Below are 14,529 nucleotides of genomic sequence, written 5' to 3'. Positions count from 1 at the left end.
GCAGCCATTTTTTACTAGGCCAAAACGTACCATCTTAATTAAAAGAGACAAAAACAACGTTACCACAGCATAGTGATTAAACAGTGTTAACCCCACTAATACCCTTATGTGTATGTAATTATCTAGCCTTTGCAACACAGAAAAGCATTAGTACACGACATTTCAAAAGCGGTTTGTGCTTTAAAATAAACAGCACTCAGCAACATTCATTTAATTAAACCCGCACATTATTATTAAGCAACATTAGCATCCCCACGTGTAGTTTTCTCTTGTTAGTTCGTATTGGTTAATCAGAACATTTACACAAAACAAATAATTAGCAGTTACACATTAATATTTTTAATTTTGACAAATAGACAAACCAGAGTTTAAAAACCCAATAGATTTTCAACAGAAAACTCTGCTCCAGCAACAGAGGGCTAAAAAATTACAGATTGACTAACACTTTACTGCTGTATGACAGTGGGAGTAGGGTGGAAATGAGCAACTATAGGCCAGACAGCAACTAGATTTTTCTTACAATAATGAAGAATATTAAAATTTCATAAAACAAAACAAACGCGTCAAGTGAGGTTGAAAACTGATAGGATGGTGACCTGAGGGTAGAGGTGATGGAACTGATGTATGGGCCTGGATCAGGTGAGAAGGTGTGCTTGAAGGAATGGTCACCAGAGTGGGCCAGTTTGTTACTGATCACAATTACCGCTAGTTTCCATGACTATTAGGGTTCTTTTCCACTTTTACTATGCAGTTCCATAGCCCCTTGATAGTCTGGGCAGGTATTCTTCAGCACGAGCGTGATGATCTTGGATACTCACATTACTCCTCTGGAAAACGTGGTGAGGGCGGGGGTAAGAGATGGTGATTATTTTCATGATGACAACAAGTGCCAAGTGAAGGGCATAACAATACACCTGCAACACGGTGTTATTCTAATGTTCGATCATGTCTTACCTACTAACGAGTGAAGTGTAGTTGTACTTTCCGTCAATTCTCAAAACCAGCATTTCCACTTTGGAACGGGTTTGTGTTTTTTTTAATTATAATTTTTTTTTAGGAGTTTTATATAGCGCAAACTAGACCAGAGAAATAGGGTATCAGAGTGCTTTACATGAGCACCAGTTTCGTTACAGAAGGACACATTCAATTTTTGTGAGGCACGGGGAGATTAAGTGATTTGCCCAGAATCACAGGATGTTGGGTGTCGTCACCGAATCTCGAACCTGGTTCCCCAGGTGCGAGGTAGACCGCTCTAGCCGTAAGGCTACATCCTCTCTACATTCTCTGTTGCCTGACAGACAGAAGATCCATAGTTAAGGAGGAAGACCTAGAGTTGACAGGTAGGGAGGCTTGTTGGCAGCAGCAGCCAGAATGGCTCGCGGGTGACAGGGCGGGTTGCGCGGGGGTGGGTCACGCATATTCTTTTTTTTAAATAATGAACTTACCGTTGCACCGGGTCCTGCGTCCCCGCTCCCCCTCTTCTCTGTCTCGGATGGTAGCACAGCCAGGCCCCACTGGCTAATCACAATGCATCAATGCAACATTGTGATTGGTAGGCACCCAGGCTCCCCTGACTAATCACAATGCTGCAATACAGCGTTGTGATTGGTTTTGAACGTCCTGGTTGGGCGCTCAACCATGGAATGGGAGCCTGGGCTTGTTCTCCATGCAGTATGTAATGACGCCTGCATGGAGAACGGGAAAAGTGTGCATGACTGGTTTGGGCGGCCCGAGATGTTCGACCAAACAGTCATTGCGCACTTAGAAGTGGGCAATCCACTCCTCTCCTGCCCTGCTCCGAGACCAGAGCAGCCCCGCCCACCCGCCCGCCTGTCAAGGAGCACGAAGCATAAAATGGTAATAACTTAAAGTTATTACTGTTTTATGCTTCTGCTTCGCACTGCTTAAAAGCAGTGGGCGACACTCCTACGCCATAGCGGAGGAGCCGCCACTGCTTGTTGGGAAGTTTCCCTTTAAAATGGCACATAAATGACATCTTTTTTTATCTGAGTCTTGCCTTTATGCTAATATAATGGATAGTGAAAATGCTATGTGTCTTTTTTACATTACATGCGGCTCAAAATTTTGTGCAAATTCAACAGACAGCCCTTCACACACTTGCACGACTCCCCTTTTAGCCCCGAGTGCAAGCAGGTGGTCATATCATGTATCATGATACTTTTCCTGTGTGTCCTAGAGGTGCAGAATGTAATATCTGTTTGCTGGAAGGTCCTCTTCAAAATGAGAATCTTTTAATCATGCAAAATGCTTCTGCTGTTTGCATACTGTAATTATTAGACTGTCAATCAAGTAAGACTCACTACTGCAAATTTGTAGCCACAAGATCCCTTATGTAAAAGTAGCAACTAAGACTTATTGCAATTATGATTTTGGTATTTGTGCAGCCAGCAATACTTCACAATGTCCCCTCGTTTTCTGGTGTTGGAAGGTGTTGACAAATATTCAAGCTGTGATTGGCCATTTGCACCATACTCTATGCCATACTGTGGTAGCAGGATTCGCCAGGGTCCAAGGAGGAAGAGAAAGGTGAAAGAGTGAGAAACACAGAAGTCATTGCTTCCTCCCTGCACACGAACAATCCTGCCAACTACACAGGAACCCTTGCACCATGGTACAAGGGTGCCTGCATTGGTGCTAGGCTGCAGTCGGCTGGACTGGCCGTAGCAGGCACTGGGCGTTTCCCTGGTGGGCCGGAGGGGTGAGCTTGTTTTGTACCCGTGGGGGGCAGTTTTAGTGCTGCAATATCGGCCCCCTGTAACAAAAGAGAGAGTGGTGCTTCTCACTAGCCTCCCCCCCTCCTGGGGTCGGTCGAGCAGCATTCTGCCAGTGCTGGTTGCTGTTCCCAGTCTGGTCCTGGCAGCAGTGTATGCACTAGTGTAGGCAGAGAACAGGAATGCACTGTATAATTTTACATTTGGCACATTCCTGCCCTCTCCCTTTCACATTGCGCAGCAGGGTAGCTTGCCGCATTGTGTTGCGTGAATATTTGATAAATGTGCCCTTTAGGATGTATATGGCGTTTGTATTTAAAACTACCATGTGGGAGTGTAAGCCAGACGTTCTGTTCACTGAGCCCAGTAGAATCCGTGTTGGAATGCCACTAAAGGAGGGTTGTTCGAAATGGAAGTGGAGATGCCAGGCAATCATAGTGCATTGCTTGTACTCCTGTAGCTTTTGTGCAGGAGAGATGGGGTAGGTTGACTATTGCGAAACGCAGCAGTAGGCCGGGGCCATGTCCTGCCTTTAGCCTTTCCGTAAAGACATCCATCCCCATTAGGTAAGAGAAGTGTTTGTGGGGAGTCAGAGACGTAGGTTTTTAAGCATGGAAGGCCAACCCTCTGCCAGGTCTTCCCCTTTTGTTCCCCCTAAGGTGTAATCCCAAAACGTTAATAGGTGCAAAGGATGTCCACTACTTTGGCCCTCAAGTTGTGTGTCTGGAAGTAGATGTCTCCCAGTATCACCCCATCTGCCTGCCATGACCAAAAGTTGAAAAGCATGTCTGGTTCGATCAAGTGTGGGTACATAAAGTGGCGGATCAGACCTGAGCTAGTTGTAAGGTTCAGTTGGAGAATAGAAAATCCCTGTCTGGGAAATGAGGATAAGAGAAGTGATGTCAAATGCAATCAGTGTTCTAGGACTGAGGCAACACTCTGCGGGGTGGTTGAGAACTCCCTGAGGATAAGGGCTGTTATCCCTGACAGCCAGCCCCTGGTGTCAGGTATAGGGACACAACCTAAAAAGTCTGCAACCCGCTTCTGGAGAAACTCAGGTCCCGCGCTGGATGCAGAGTTTGTCTGTTGTAAGTGAGAGGGGCGTTGGAGGTGTCCTTGGATGGGTGTCCCAGATGAGAGCCTCGATGGAGCCCTGCTGGAGGAGCTGCCGAAAAGGCAGTGGATTAAAAGTTTACCGGTGACTACTGTGGGGTCTCGTGGAGGAGTGGGACTTCCATAACCCATGGTGAGCCCTGCACCCCTGTCCATTGGTATGTGAGCCAGTAGATCGCTCTGGGCCTTGAGGTGATCATCAAACCCCTCCCTAGCCTCAGAGTGGGTGGCGGGGTGGAACACCGGATTAATGTGTGAAGCGCCTCAAGAATGCAATTAGTCATCCTCTGTGACGCATCATGTCTGAGAGTTGAGGTGTGCTGCACCACCACATGATCGAACTATATCCCACAGTTGCATTCTGAGGCTGAGGTGTTATCCGGCACATGCAGTGGCGTAACAATAGCCTCTGCATCCCCCTCCGTTCCAGGGGACCCCCTCGGTGCACTGTCCATGGGCGGGCCTAAGAGCTCCTGACTGGGCCCGGGGTGTGGGGGAGGGGCCCCTCCGTGCACTTTGCAGGGCGGCCCCCTCAAGTTTTGTTACGCCACTGGCCACATGCAGATGCCTCTGTGACCACCGACTCTCACCATTGTTTGTGTCCTGGGGATCCTAGTGCACAGGCCGTAGGACCAAATGTAATGCCCCGTAGTGCTCCCTGTACCTGCTGTACCAGGCTCTTCAACCGGGCTCTGGATCTGCAGAGCCTGTAAGGCTGAGACCAGCGGCTGCTACCCAGCCTGACCGTGACCATATGCGCTCACTCTAGCGAGTCCAGGACGATGCAGGCTTGAGCAGCAGACCCAACAGGTACTCTTGGTCACTTGGTGGTCACGGCTTGCAACTGAAGCTAGTACTGAAGTTGGAAGCAACGTGGCTTCCATGTAAGCAGGCGTTGGGGCCTCAACGCTAGCCGTATTCCAGGCGCACCGCTACGCAGCAGCACTGGAGAGGCCAGCAGTGAGCAGGCGTGTTTACATGTTCAGAAGCCTCGGGACACAAGCTCGGCAGGGTAAAATAATACGCTCGAGTTATTAGATTCCTGTCAGAAGGGCCTGCTTGAGCCTGACAGTGACGGATAGCTGCAGAAAGTGCAAGCAGGAGTCCGGTACCGTCCCTCCAATGTTTCTAGAGCAGACCCAACTCCACTTATAAACAAAAAAGCTCTTGGAAGCGATTTTCAAGGTTGAACACAAGTTGTGCCGACCCCTGTAATACGTATATGGCGCTGGCGCCCCTGGACCAGTGATGAAGTGATTATTTATCCCACCTTCCGAATGAAAACGCTTGTATCGGTGCTCGGAAAATAAGGACTACGACAGGAATAACAAGCATTGGCATAGCCAATAGGTCTCGCCTTTGTCACCTTATTAGTGTTTAGACAGAGCTATTGGCTTTGCTAATGTCTTTAAGCTATGATGTACAGCATTGTGTCTGTGGTGTAGTATGTTGAAAAGTTACAATAGAATAGTTTCCTAAGCAGTTTTGTTACCTTATATATAACTAAGAAGACGTTATGTACAACTGAACAACCGTATAAAAAAAAATGATGTTGGGAAATAGCATCTGCATTACAACATAAGCAGAGGACAGATATTAGGGGAGAATCAGCAGATGCCAGATTCTGAGGGCATATTGAGGTGATGCTGAGGTGGTGTGGTGGTGTGATGGTGTGGAGGTAATGCTCAGATGATGCTGAATGATAGTTATGTGGTGCTGAGTGAGGCTTAGGTGGTGCTGAGGTGGTGGTGTGCTGGTGCAGAGGTGATACAGAGTGATGCTGAGGTGGTGCTGAGTTATGTTTAGTTGGTGGTGCTACATTGATGGTCAGGTGGTGCTTAGCTGGTGTTTAAGTGGTGCTGAGTGATGCTGGGTTGGTGCTGATATGAGGCAATGCTGATCTTGAAGTGGTGCAGAATTGCTGCTGAGGTGGGGCTGCACTGTTGAGGTGGTGGTGCTGCTCTGGTGTTGAATCGGTGCTGCACTGGTGCTGAGGTGGTGCTGCATTGGTGGTGGTGCACTGATGAGGAGGTGGTGCTGATGCTGAGATTGAGTTGTTCTGATGCCGAGGTGGTGTTGTGGTGATGCTGACTGATACTGAGGTGCTGGTGCTCAGGTGGTTCTGAGTGATGCTGAGTTGGTGCTGATATGAGGCAATGCTGATCTTGAAGTGGTGCAGAATTGCTGCTGAGGTGGGGCTGCACTGTTGAGGTGGTGGTGCTGCTCTGGTGCTGAATCGGTGCTGCACTGGTGCTGAGGTGGTGCTGATGCTGAGATTGAGTTGTTCTGATGCCGAGGTGGTGTTGTGGTGATGCTGACTGATACTGAGGTGCTGGTGCTCAGGTGGTTCTGAGTGATGCTGAGTTGGTGCTGAGGTGATGCTGATGTGGTGCTGCGCTGTTGCTGAAGTGGTGCTGTGTTGGTGCTGAATTGCTGCTGAGGTGGGGCTGCACTGGTGCTGAGGTGGTGCTGCACTGGTGGTGTTGCACTGATGAGGAGGTGGTGCTGATGCTGAGATGGTGTTGTGCTGATGTTGAGGTGGTGCTCTGGTGATGCTGAGTATTACTGAGGTGGTGATGAGTGATAATGAGGTTGTGGTGCTGCGCTAGTGCTTAGGTGGTGCTGAGTGATGCTGTGTTGGTGCTGTGTTGAGGTGATGCTGATGTGGTGCTCTGCTGATGCTACGTTGGTGCTGAATTGCTGCTGAATTTGGTTTGTGGTGGGGCTGTCCTGGTGCTGAGGTGAGGCTGCGCTGGTGCTGAGGTAGGTCTGCGCTAGTGCTGCACTGCTGCTGCGCTGATGCTGAGATGGTGCTGCAGTGATGCTGAGTTGGTGGTACACTGGTGGTGGTGTACTGATGAGGTGGTGATGCTGTGCTGATGCTGAGATGATGCTGTGCTGATACATAGGTGTTGCTGTGCTGATGCTGAGATGGTGTTGTGGTGATGCTGAGTGATACTAAGGTGGTGCTGAGTGATATTGCACTGATGGTGCTACATTGGTGCTTAGGTGAAGTGGAGAGAAATGTTGAGTTGTGGGACATAGAGTGCTAAATAAAACACAGGTTATTATTAGCAAAAAGAAGCTGCATAAGAAGACGTCTAGTTCCGATACCAGCTGAGGTGAGGCTGCGCTGATGCTGAGGTGGGGCTGCGCTGATTCTGTGCTGGTGCTGTGCTGATGCCGAGCTGGTGTTGCAGTGATGCTGAGTTGGTGGTACACTGGTGGTGGTGAACTGATGAGGAGGTGGCGCTGTGCTGATCCTGAGATGGTGCTGTGCTGATGCTGAGATGGTGCTGTGGTGATTCTGAGTGATACTGAGGTGGTGCTGAGTGATATTGAGATAGTGTTGCTGCATTGGTGCATAGGTGTAGTGGAGAGATGTTGAGCTGTGGGATATACAGTGCTAAATAAACAAGTTATTATTAGCAATAACAAGCTGCATAAGAAGACGTCTAGTTCCGATACCAGAGCAGGGTTCCAAAATAAAATAAAAATATTCATCCCTTCAAAAAACAATGGTGATGCAGAGACCTTGAGAAGGGACCCTGGGTGTGGTCGAGGTGATGATGGGTCTGCGAGACTAACATTTGAAATATGAACGATACTTATTACTTCTTTAACAGCTTTCCCTTTCCATGTGCTTTCATGCTGTGGTATGCTCTTGTGGTAGGCCTCCTTCTGGCCTTCAGTATGCTTAAACCATCAAGCAAAAGGCCTAACTCTACCACTGTAAATTAACACCCTCACTGTTCTAGCTTAGCCCCAGCTGCCGCAGCCCTCGGTAAACTCCAGGAAACTTTACTGGAGGCTGCACTGTTATTTAGAAAGTGATGCAGTATTCTTTACTGTCTATTTTCAGCACCCATTGGCCAGGTGGTATTTAATTACACTAACTTCATCTTAACTGAGCACAACAACACAAGTAATTAGGGGCTGTGTATACCGTTTAAATTTCGCATGGTAACTCTTTGCTCTTCTCCACATATGTCTGCACATCTATAAGCATCTTATTTTTTTGGTGGCTCGACCGTTTCGCTGCTGCATGTCTGTCCACAGCATTAAAAGAATAGAGGCAGGAAAGTAAGTAAAATGGTTGAAGGTCAGAAATAGCAGCCCTGAGAATAAGGAGATAAGGAAAAGAGAGAGAGATTTAGTGGTTGCCCTTTTGGGACTTTTGGACTCCACTCCACAAGAAAGAGCCCCTCTCTCCCACCCCCTCACCCACCCCACGGCTCTCCGGGACCACACTGTGACTTTTATTCAGGCTGGCAAGCAGAAGTTTTACACCATGCAGCTGATGGAAAGGCAGGCCAGTCAACAGCACTGTGACAACTGAGAGATGAAGAAACCAGGTCAGTTCAACTAGCAGTTCCACACTGCTGTGCATGTGCAAAGCTCTGGAAGAAGCTTGCTATGTGGGTGACATTCCTCTCAAACAAACCCAGGCACATACAGTAAGGAATGGCTGCCAACTGCTGCCTAGGGCGCCCAGGTGTCCAAGCTAGTCCTGAAACCGCACCAGCTACTTTAACCACACCCTTTCCAAGCTAGTCTCGCCCTCTGCAAATATTTATACATGCATACATACATTTGTGAGGGGGCTGATCACTTTCCATGTAGTCTATTCCCTTCCTGCTGCCTAGACTTCCTTATTGGCATGTGTGATAACGAGTTAGAGTTAACTCTCAAGAGTTAAATATGAGGCCAGTTAAAGCTGTGAGGCCAACCCCATTGCACCCAAACTCCTCCATGAGGTCATAAACAGAACGTGCAATGTGCCCACGGCCATATTCCTTTCTGACATCACACGCAGCAAACAGGATCTAAATAAACCAACGAATGGTCAATTCAAAAACAGACCCGGACAGTTTTAAGGCAAGTAATGAGTCGTCCACGCTTATGGGAAACTGTGTTTCTTTCCAAACCATCTTGGCATCCCTACCTCCAAGTGTCCCGCTCACTGAGCGCTTTTCTCACATGCAGCCACCACAGAGCAGCCACTCACGAGTGGCAGGCGGGCAAAAAACACCCATGAAGGTTGCTGCCCCGACAGCCGAGAGGTAGTGCTGTGCTGAGAACGGCTGCCAACAGCGGAGCTTGACGGGAGACAGTGGCAGGACACAACTGATTCGGATGGGCCGGTCTAAAGAAAAACAAAAGTGTGTCGAGAACGCCATATGTAAACCAAAAAGTATGGGGACAGTAACAGGGGCAGTCTCCTGGGGGGTCCGAAAGACCAAAAGTCGGGATTAATTAAGCATGTCCACCAATGAAAATCCAGCATTTATTGAAGGGCACTAACAAGAGCCAATTGAAAAGATGGGACGTCCTTGAAGTCATATAAGCACTACAGGATGACCCGCAAAGCAGCGCATGCGCGCTGACTCTAGGCTCGACCTAAAAAGCTGTTTTATCAGACGGGGCTGGACAGTTTGGAAATGCTTTACATTTTTTGAGGATGCATGGAAAATAGGACAACCGTTAGCAACATTTTTACAAAGGTTAAGCCCTGCTGATTAACCGTCAGTCCAGGGTTTGTGCTTCTGTCGCTCCTGGGTAGGCATACACCCCAAATCACTTGTATGCCCGTCTGACCCTAAGCAGTGGTGGCTTCTAAATCATGACACAGACAGCCTTTAAGATGGCGAGTGCTCCACCCATTTGGCCCTATGGCATCACAGAATGGAACTTCCCACAACCTTCGAAGCCTCTGGCTTAGGGTAGAGGAACTGTTTTGCTATCATAGGAATTTGGGATTTTCTGCTCCTGCAAAAGTGTACTTCAATTATTGTGCCACAATGGTGTAAGGTTTAGTACACTAATTCCGGTTTATTCAAAGGAATATTTCACCATATTGGCACAGGAGCCACTTGTGGAGACAGAGATGTGCTCACTATGTAGTATCCTGGATCTGTTTAGTTATGTAGTTTACTCCTTCTATCCTGGACACTTTTATATTCCAGCATATTGTTAATGTTATCCAATGTACACTTCCTGCTCAGCCAGTGTGTTTGTGCTGTGTTGCTTAGAATGTTGGTGATTGATGATGCGCCTCGGAATGTTGGGAGCTGTGGTGCTGTGGAGTGACAGTTGAGCATGGGCTGAGCAGGAGACAGGCTGCTCCTGGTGGGGCTCCTTGAAAGATCTTACCTACATGTTATCTACAATAAAGACTTCTTGAATTACATCCTTCCTGCGTGGACCGTCATCACTACACATACAAGCTACTGCTGTATCTGGTGTGTGAGTTAAGTTCGCACTGGTGCTGCTTCAGTTGTCTCTGGCGTGTGTGTCTGAAGGAAGGACGAACAGACAGATGCTGCCGTTTTTAGTCCATTTTTTTTTGTGGCGTTTTATGTAGCGCAGACTCCACCCGAAGGTATCAGATCGCTTTACATGGTCACCAGTTGCATTAAAGACGGACACAATAATCTTGTTAGGCACAGGGAGATTAAGTGATTTGTCCAGAAACACAGGATGTTGAGCGTCCATGCTGAGACTCGAACCCGGTCCTCAGCTTCGAGGTCGCCTCTCTAGCCGTTAGGCCACATCCTTGTGAGTAAAGTTACTTTCCTGCTGCCTGTGTTGTAATACACGATTAACAACAGACACAAACAACCAGCTATTGACACTAGGAATTCCTTTTAAAAAGTCAATCGTCCCTTAATTAAATGGGTGTAGAGCAGACAGGGGCAGCTAGAAACGACATAGTGTCAGCAACTGTTACGCCTAGCAACCTGCAAGTGATACCCATGGAGTGAGTACATTAATCCACGTCATTTAATTCACTCACTAAGCAACTCCTCCCTGCTCCAGTCTCACTCCTGACAGTATGGCACGCGAGCAAATTAAAGGCGTTCATAATACTAACTTTGTGAGAAAATAGAGGTTCCTAGCATGCTTTCACGTTTCATTTTATTTGAACGGCAGCCAAGGCAAAGAAATGATATTTTTCACAAAACTTGAGGGATTTTAGAACCAATAACCATTTAATAGAGACAAATGACAAATTAACAGCATAATGCGCAGACCAATTCCAGCGAGGCCAGTCTAGCCTCTTTTTTTTGCTTTAGACTCTAAGCCAATTACCCCTCCTTTGCACTCTGCAACATTTACTTTCATTCCCCTTTTCAGCTGTTTTCTTTTTCTTTTACTTTATTTCTTGGATTATTTCTTGCCACTATAATGCCATAATCCAAAGTCTTCTTGATCGGTGATTAAAAGGGGGGGTCATGTTTTTTCTTCCCCAGATGGGAAAGCACTCCGTGGACAGCTTGCTCCTCTTCCTGCGGCGGTGGCATTCAGAGTCGCACTATTTCCTGTGTGGAGGAGGACATCCAGGGTCAAGCCAGCACGGTGGAAGAGTGGAAGTGCATGTACACCGCAAAGATGCCCGTTGTGCAGCCTTGCAATATCTTTGACTGCCCCAAGTGGCTGGCCCAGGAATGGTCCCCGGTAAGTAATATTATGTTATAATATCTTAGGCATGCTGTATTCAGGTAGGGACTTGAAGCTCTGCCCACTCTCTGCCCATATTTTTCATTGGCTTGTGTCATTGTCCACTGTAAACTGTGGCTGTTCATTGGTCAATAGGCTTAGTAGTCCCTCCTTAGTACCATTTTGTCTCATTTTGTAACCTCCCATGGCGACACCCACTATTATGTGTGTTGTAACTCGGTAGGCTTTAATTACAGCCTTCGAGCACTATTTTCTCAAATAGCTTTGTCCTGCCTGTTGTTACAGGCAGGACACGCTCTCTCCTAACACTTTAAAAAAAAAAATTTGCACGGGTGCCAAACGCATTTGCAATGCAATAGATCTTGCATTTGCAGGAGTTTAAGCTATTGGTATTGTAAATGACAATGCCTCTTATTTATCTGTCTTAAAAACAACACATAAATAAAAGAGATTATCATTTACAATGCCAATAGCTCAAACTCTCGTAAATGCGAGACCTATTGCATTGCAAATGCTTGTTAAATAAAGCAATGTTTTTTTTTCAAATGCTCCTGTTTCCTTAAAGGAAAGCAGGATAGGTTTAAAAGGAAAATAAAGAAAGTTTTCTTTTCATTATTAGGTCAGAGATCAGTAAAATGCCAGAATCACTTTAGCATTCCCTAGATTCTAGTCCAAAGAAATTTTCTTCCACGAGCACCCGTAGACAATAATATTTTTTTCAAATCTTGTGTTTTCAGTGATATGACCACTGAAGACCCTGATTTTATATTAAAAACAGAGCTTTGGACTATACCATTTCTCCCTGAAAGGCAATATTTCTCTCCATGAGTTCCCATACCTTGGCGTGTCAAGCAGTTTGGTGCTTACTTACCCTCCATGTTAAAGAACAGTAGATGTTTCAGCAACCAGGCTAATGTGCTGAATAACTAAACACATATAAGGTCCCAAAGGCGAGGCCGATTGTATTGCAAATGCTTGTTTTTTAAGGGCAGGCAGTGGCCCGTGGGACCACTGCCTGCTCGTCAAAAATATTTTTCCTGCCAAACACAAAGAGGAGGGAGTCCCCCGGGGACCCCTTCCCATTTGTGACTGGCTTACAACCAATTTGAAATTAATATTAACTGCATTTGTTTTGCGACCGCATTTGCGGTCGCAAAACAATCATACATCCCCCTGCGACTCGCTATTAGGAAGGGATGCCCTTGGCACTCCCCTTCCTAATAGCGACTCGCTAACCCTATTTTGCGAATCAATAATAGGTTACCGACTCAGAAAATAGGGTTTGTAGATTGTACATCCCTTTTAAGCGGTCGCAAATGGACCGATTTTCTGTTTGCGACTGCTAAAAACGGTCAGACATCTGGCCCAATGTCCTTTTTCTGCTGAGGTATTGCTGGGTTATGTTGCTGAGTGGTGTATCTCTGCCTAAGTATTCTTAGCTCCTGTCCTACAGTTTGTGTCTCCGTGTCTGGGAGTCTTTATCCAAGTCTCCTTCTCCCGGTGTGTTTGTAAGTCACGTTGTCTCCCTTTCCCAGGAATCTGGTTCATGTCTTCCTATCCCATTATACTTGAGTCTCTATTGCAGTGACAGGCGGTGCTGAAGAATATGTTTAGCTCAACTTGCCTGGGCTTTTGCTTGTTCAAAAATCTGTTGGGATGTTTATACCAATGGGACAAAAACGAGACATTGCAAACATTACTGGCGACTGTAGTTTAGAAAAACCCTGATAACATGTACAGTATTTAGAAACATTGCAGAATCTAAAGAGAGTCAGGGAGATACAGTCAAAGAGAAAGACAGAGGAAAGGCAATAACTTTCTTGCTCGATTATATGATTTTACAGCATATTGTTCACATTGGTGACAGCATGTTATATAGTTTGTTCATAGATATACAAATTGTGTACATTTTTGAACGAATTGGAAATGATATTTTTTACAAAGACTATACTGTCCCAGCACCCATAATGGACATCCTCCAAGGGGTGCAAGAAGAAGGCACAAAGGCAGGTTGATTATCGCTGGGTCTCTTCTGCTTCAGCCCTTCTCTGCCCTCCTCTTCCTCTGTGTTGGGGAGATGGACGGAGGCTCAGAAGGCCCATTACAGCTATTGATGATCCGCGCATAAGAAACATTTGCATGTCATGAACCTAAATGGAGCACTGAAAATCGGGCATGGATCTGGCATTCCTACGCCTGCCCGCCGGCGCCCTCTACTGGTCTGATTCCACTCACTGTGGCCACTCTCAGGCCTCTGTATATGCACCTTCTGACCACTGGGGAGGGGGTGATGAAGGAGAAACCGTGCAAGTGAGCAGTGGGGGTTGGAAGGTGTAGCATTGCAGGTACTTAGTAATATCAGATGCTTTGGAAATGCAGTGTATTCACTCCTAGTACTGGGGATTTATTGTCCTTATGCACAGTGCTTTAAATGGGCCGGGACTGTCCGGTTGGGAGTACCATATTCAAAGTTACAAGAGCAACCCTTATGTCCCTGCGAACCGGGTAAGTACACTGTACTACAAAACAATGTTCACAAGGAACTGATTTGAAGATAATCATCTATCGCATACAACATCAATAGTTGTGTTTGAATTAATCTCTCACAGAACAAACATGAAGTCAATGATAAACACAGTAAGCCTACACACGACCTTTCATAATTTACCAAGCCTCAGCCGAGGTCTTTTATTTAACACAAATTTTTCATTAAATCACATATAAAAACATATTGTATATACACAACTCCTCTCTTTCTTACATTCGCAGTGCAAAGTGAACCCCAGTGAAGAAAACCATAACCTCACAAAAATAAACAAAAATAATAAAAGTGTAAAAGGTTATTGGAAAAATTAACAAGGACAGTTTGTAAACAATATATAATAATCCAGTCAAAGCTGTCTCTTATTTCGTTTGTCGACGGCGTTTCGACCCACTTCTAAATACCGGGTCTCATCAGGACTGTAAATATGGGGACTGGTGGAGGGAAGAAGAAAGAGGGCAAGTATAACTATATTAGAATCAAATTACTAATATATATGGTTAAAAACCTTAAAGGTTTGTAGATTTTTAATTTATGGCTTACCAGTTTTTAGCATACAATAGTCCTTATCGGATCCAGTATGCAAAGGATGAGGAGGATAGAGGTTTACGTCCAAACCTATAGGTAAGGAACATATATTTATTTTAATTCATGGTGTAAATTCAATTATAGAGATAATCA

The 14,529-nt window shown here is 46.1% G+C and overlaps 1 protein-coding gene across 1 annotated transcript in view; it reads left to right on the top strand.

Annotated features, from left to right (window-relative positions):
* The window catches only part of ADAMTSL1 (ADAMTS like 1), a 731,209-nt gene that overhangs the window by 475,876 nt on the left and 240,804 nt on the right, over positions 1-14,529 (top strand). Inside the window, exon 11 of the mRNA XM_085634733.1 lies at positions 11,099-11,303. Within this exon, the coding sequence (XP_085490859.1) occupies positions 11,099-11,303 (205 nt within the window). The remainder of the gene's footprint in view (positions 1-11,098; positions 11,304-14,529) is intronic.

The sequence above is a fragment of the Triturus cristatus genome, chromosome 2_1 (genome assembly GCF_964204655.1).
Source record: "Triturus cristatus chromosome 2_1, aTriCri1.1, whole genome shotgun sequence".
Lineage (NCBI taxonomy): Eukaryota > Metazoa > Chordata > Amphibia > Caudata > Salamandridae > Triturus > Triturus cristatus.
This window is presented reverse-complemented; position numbering and strand designations above follow the sequence as displayed.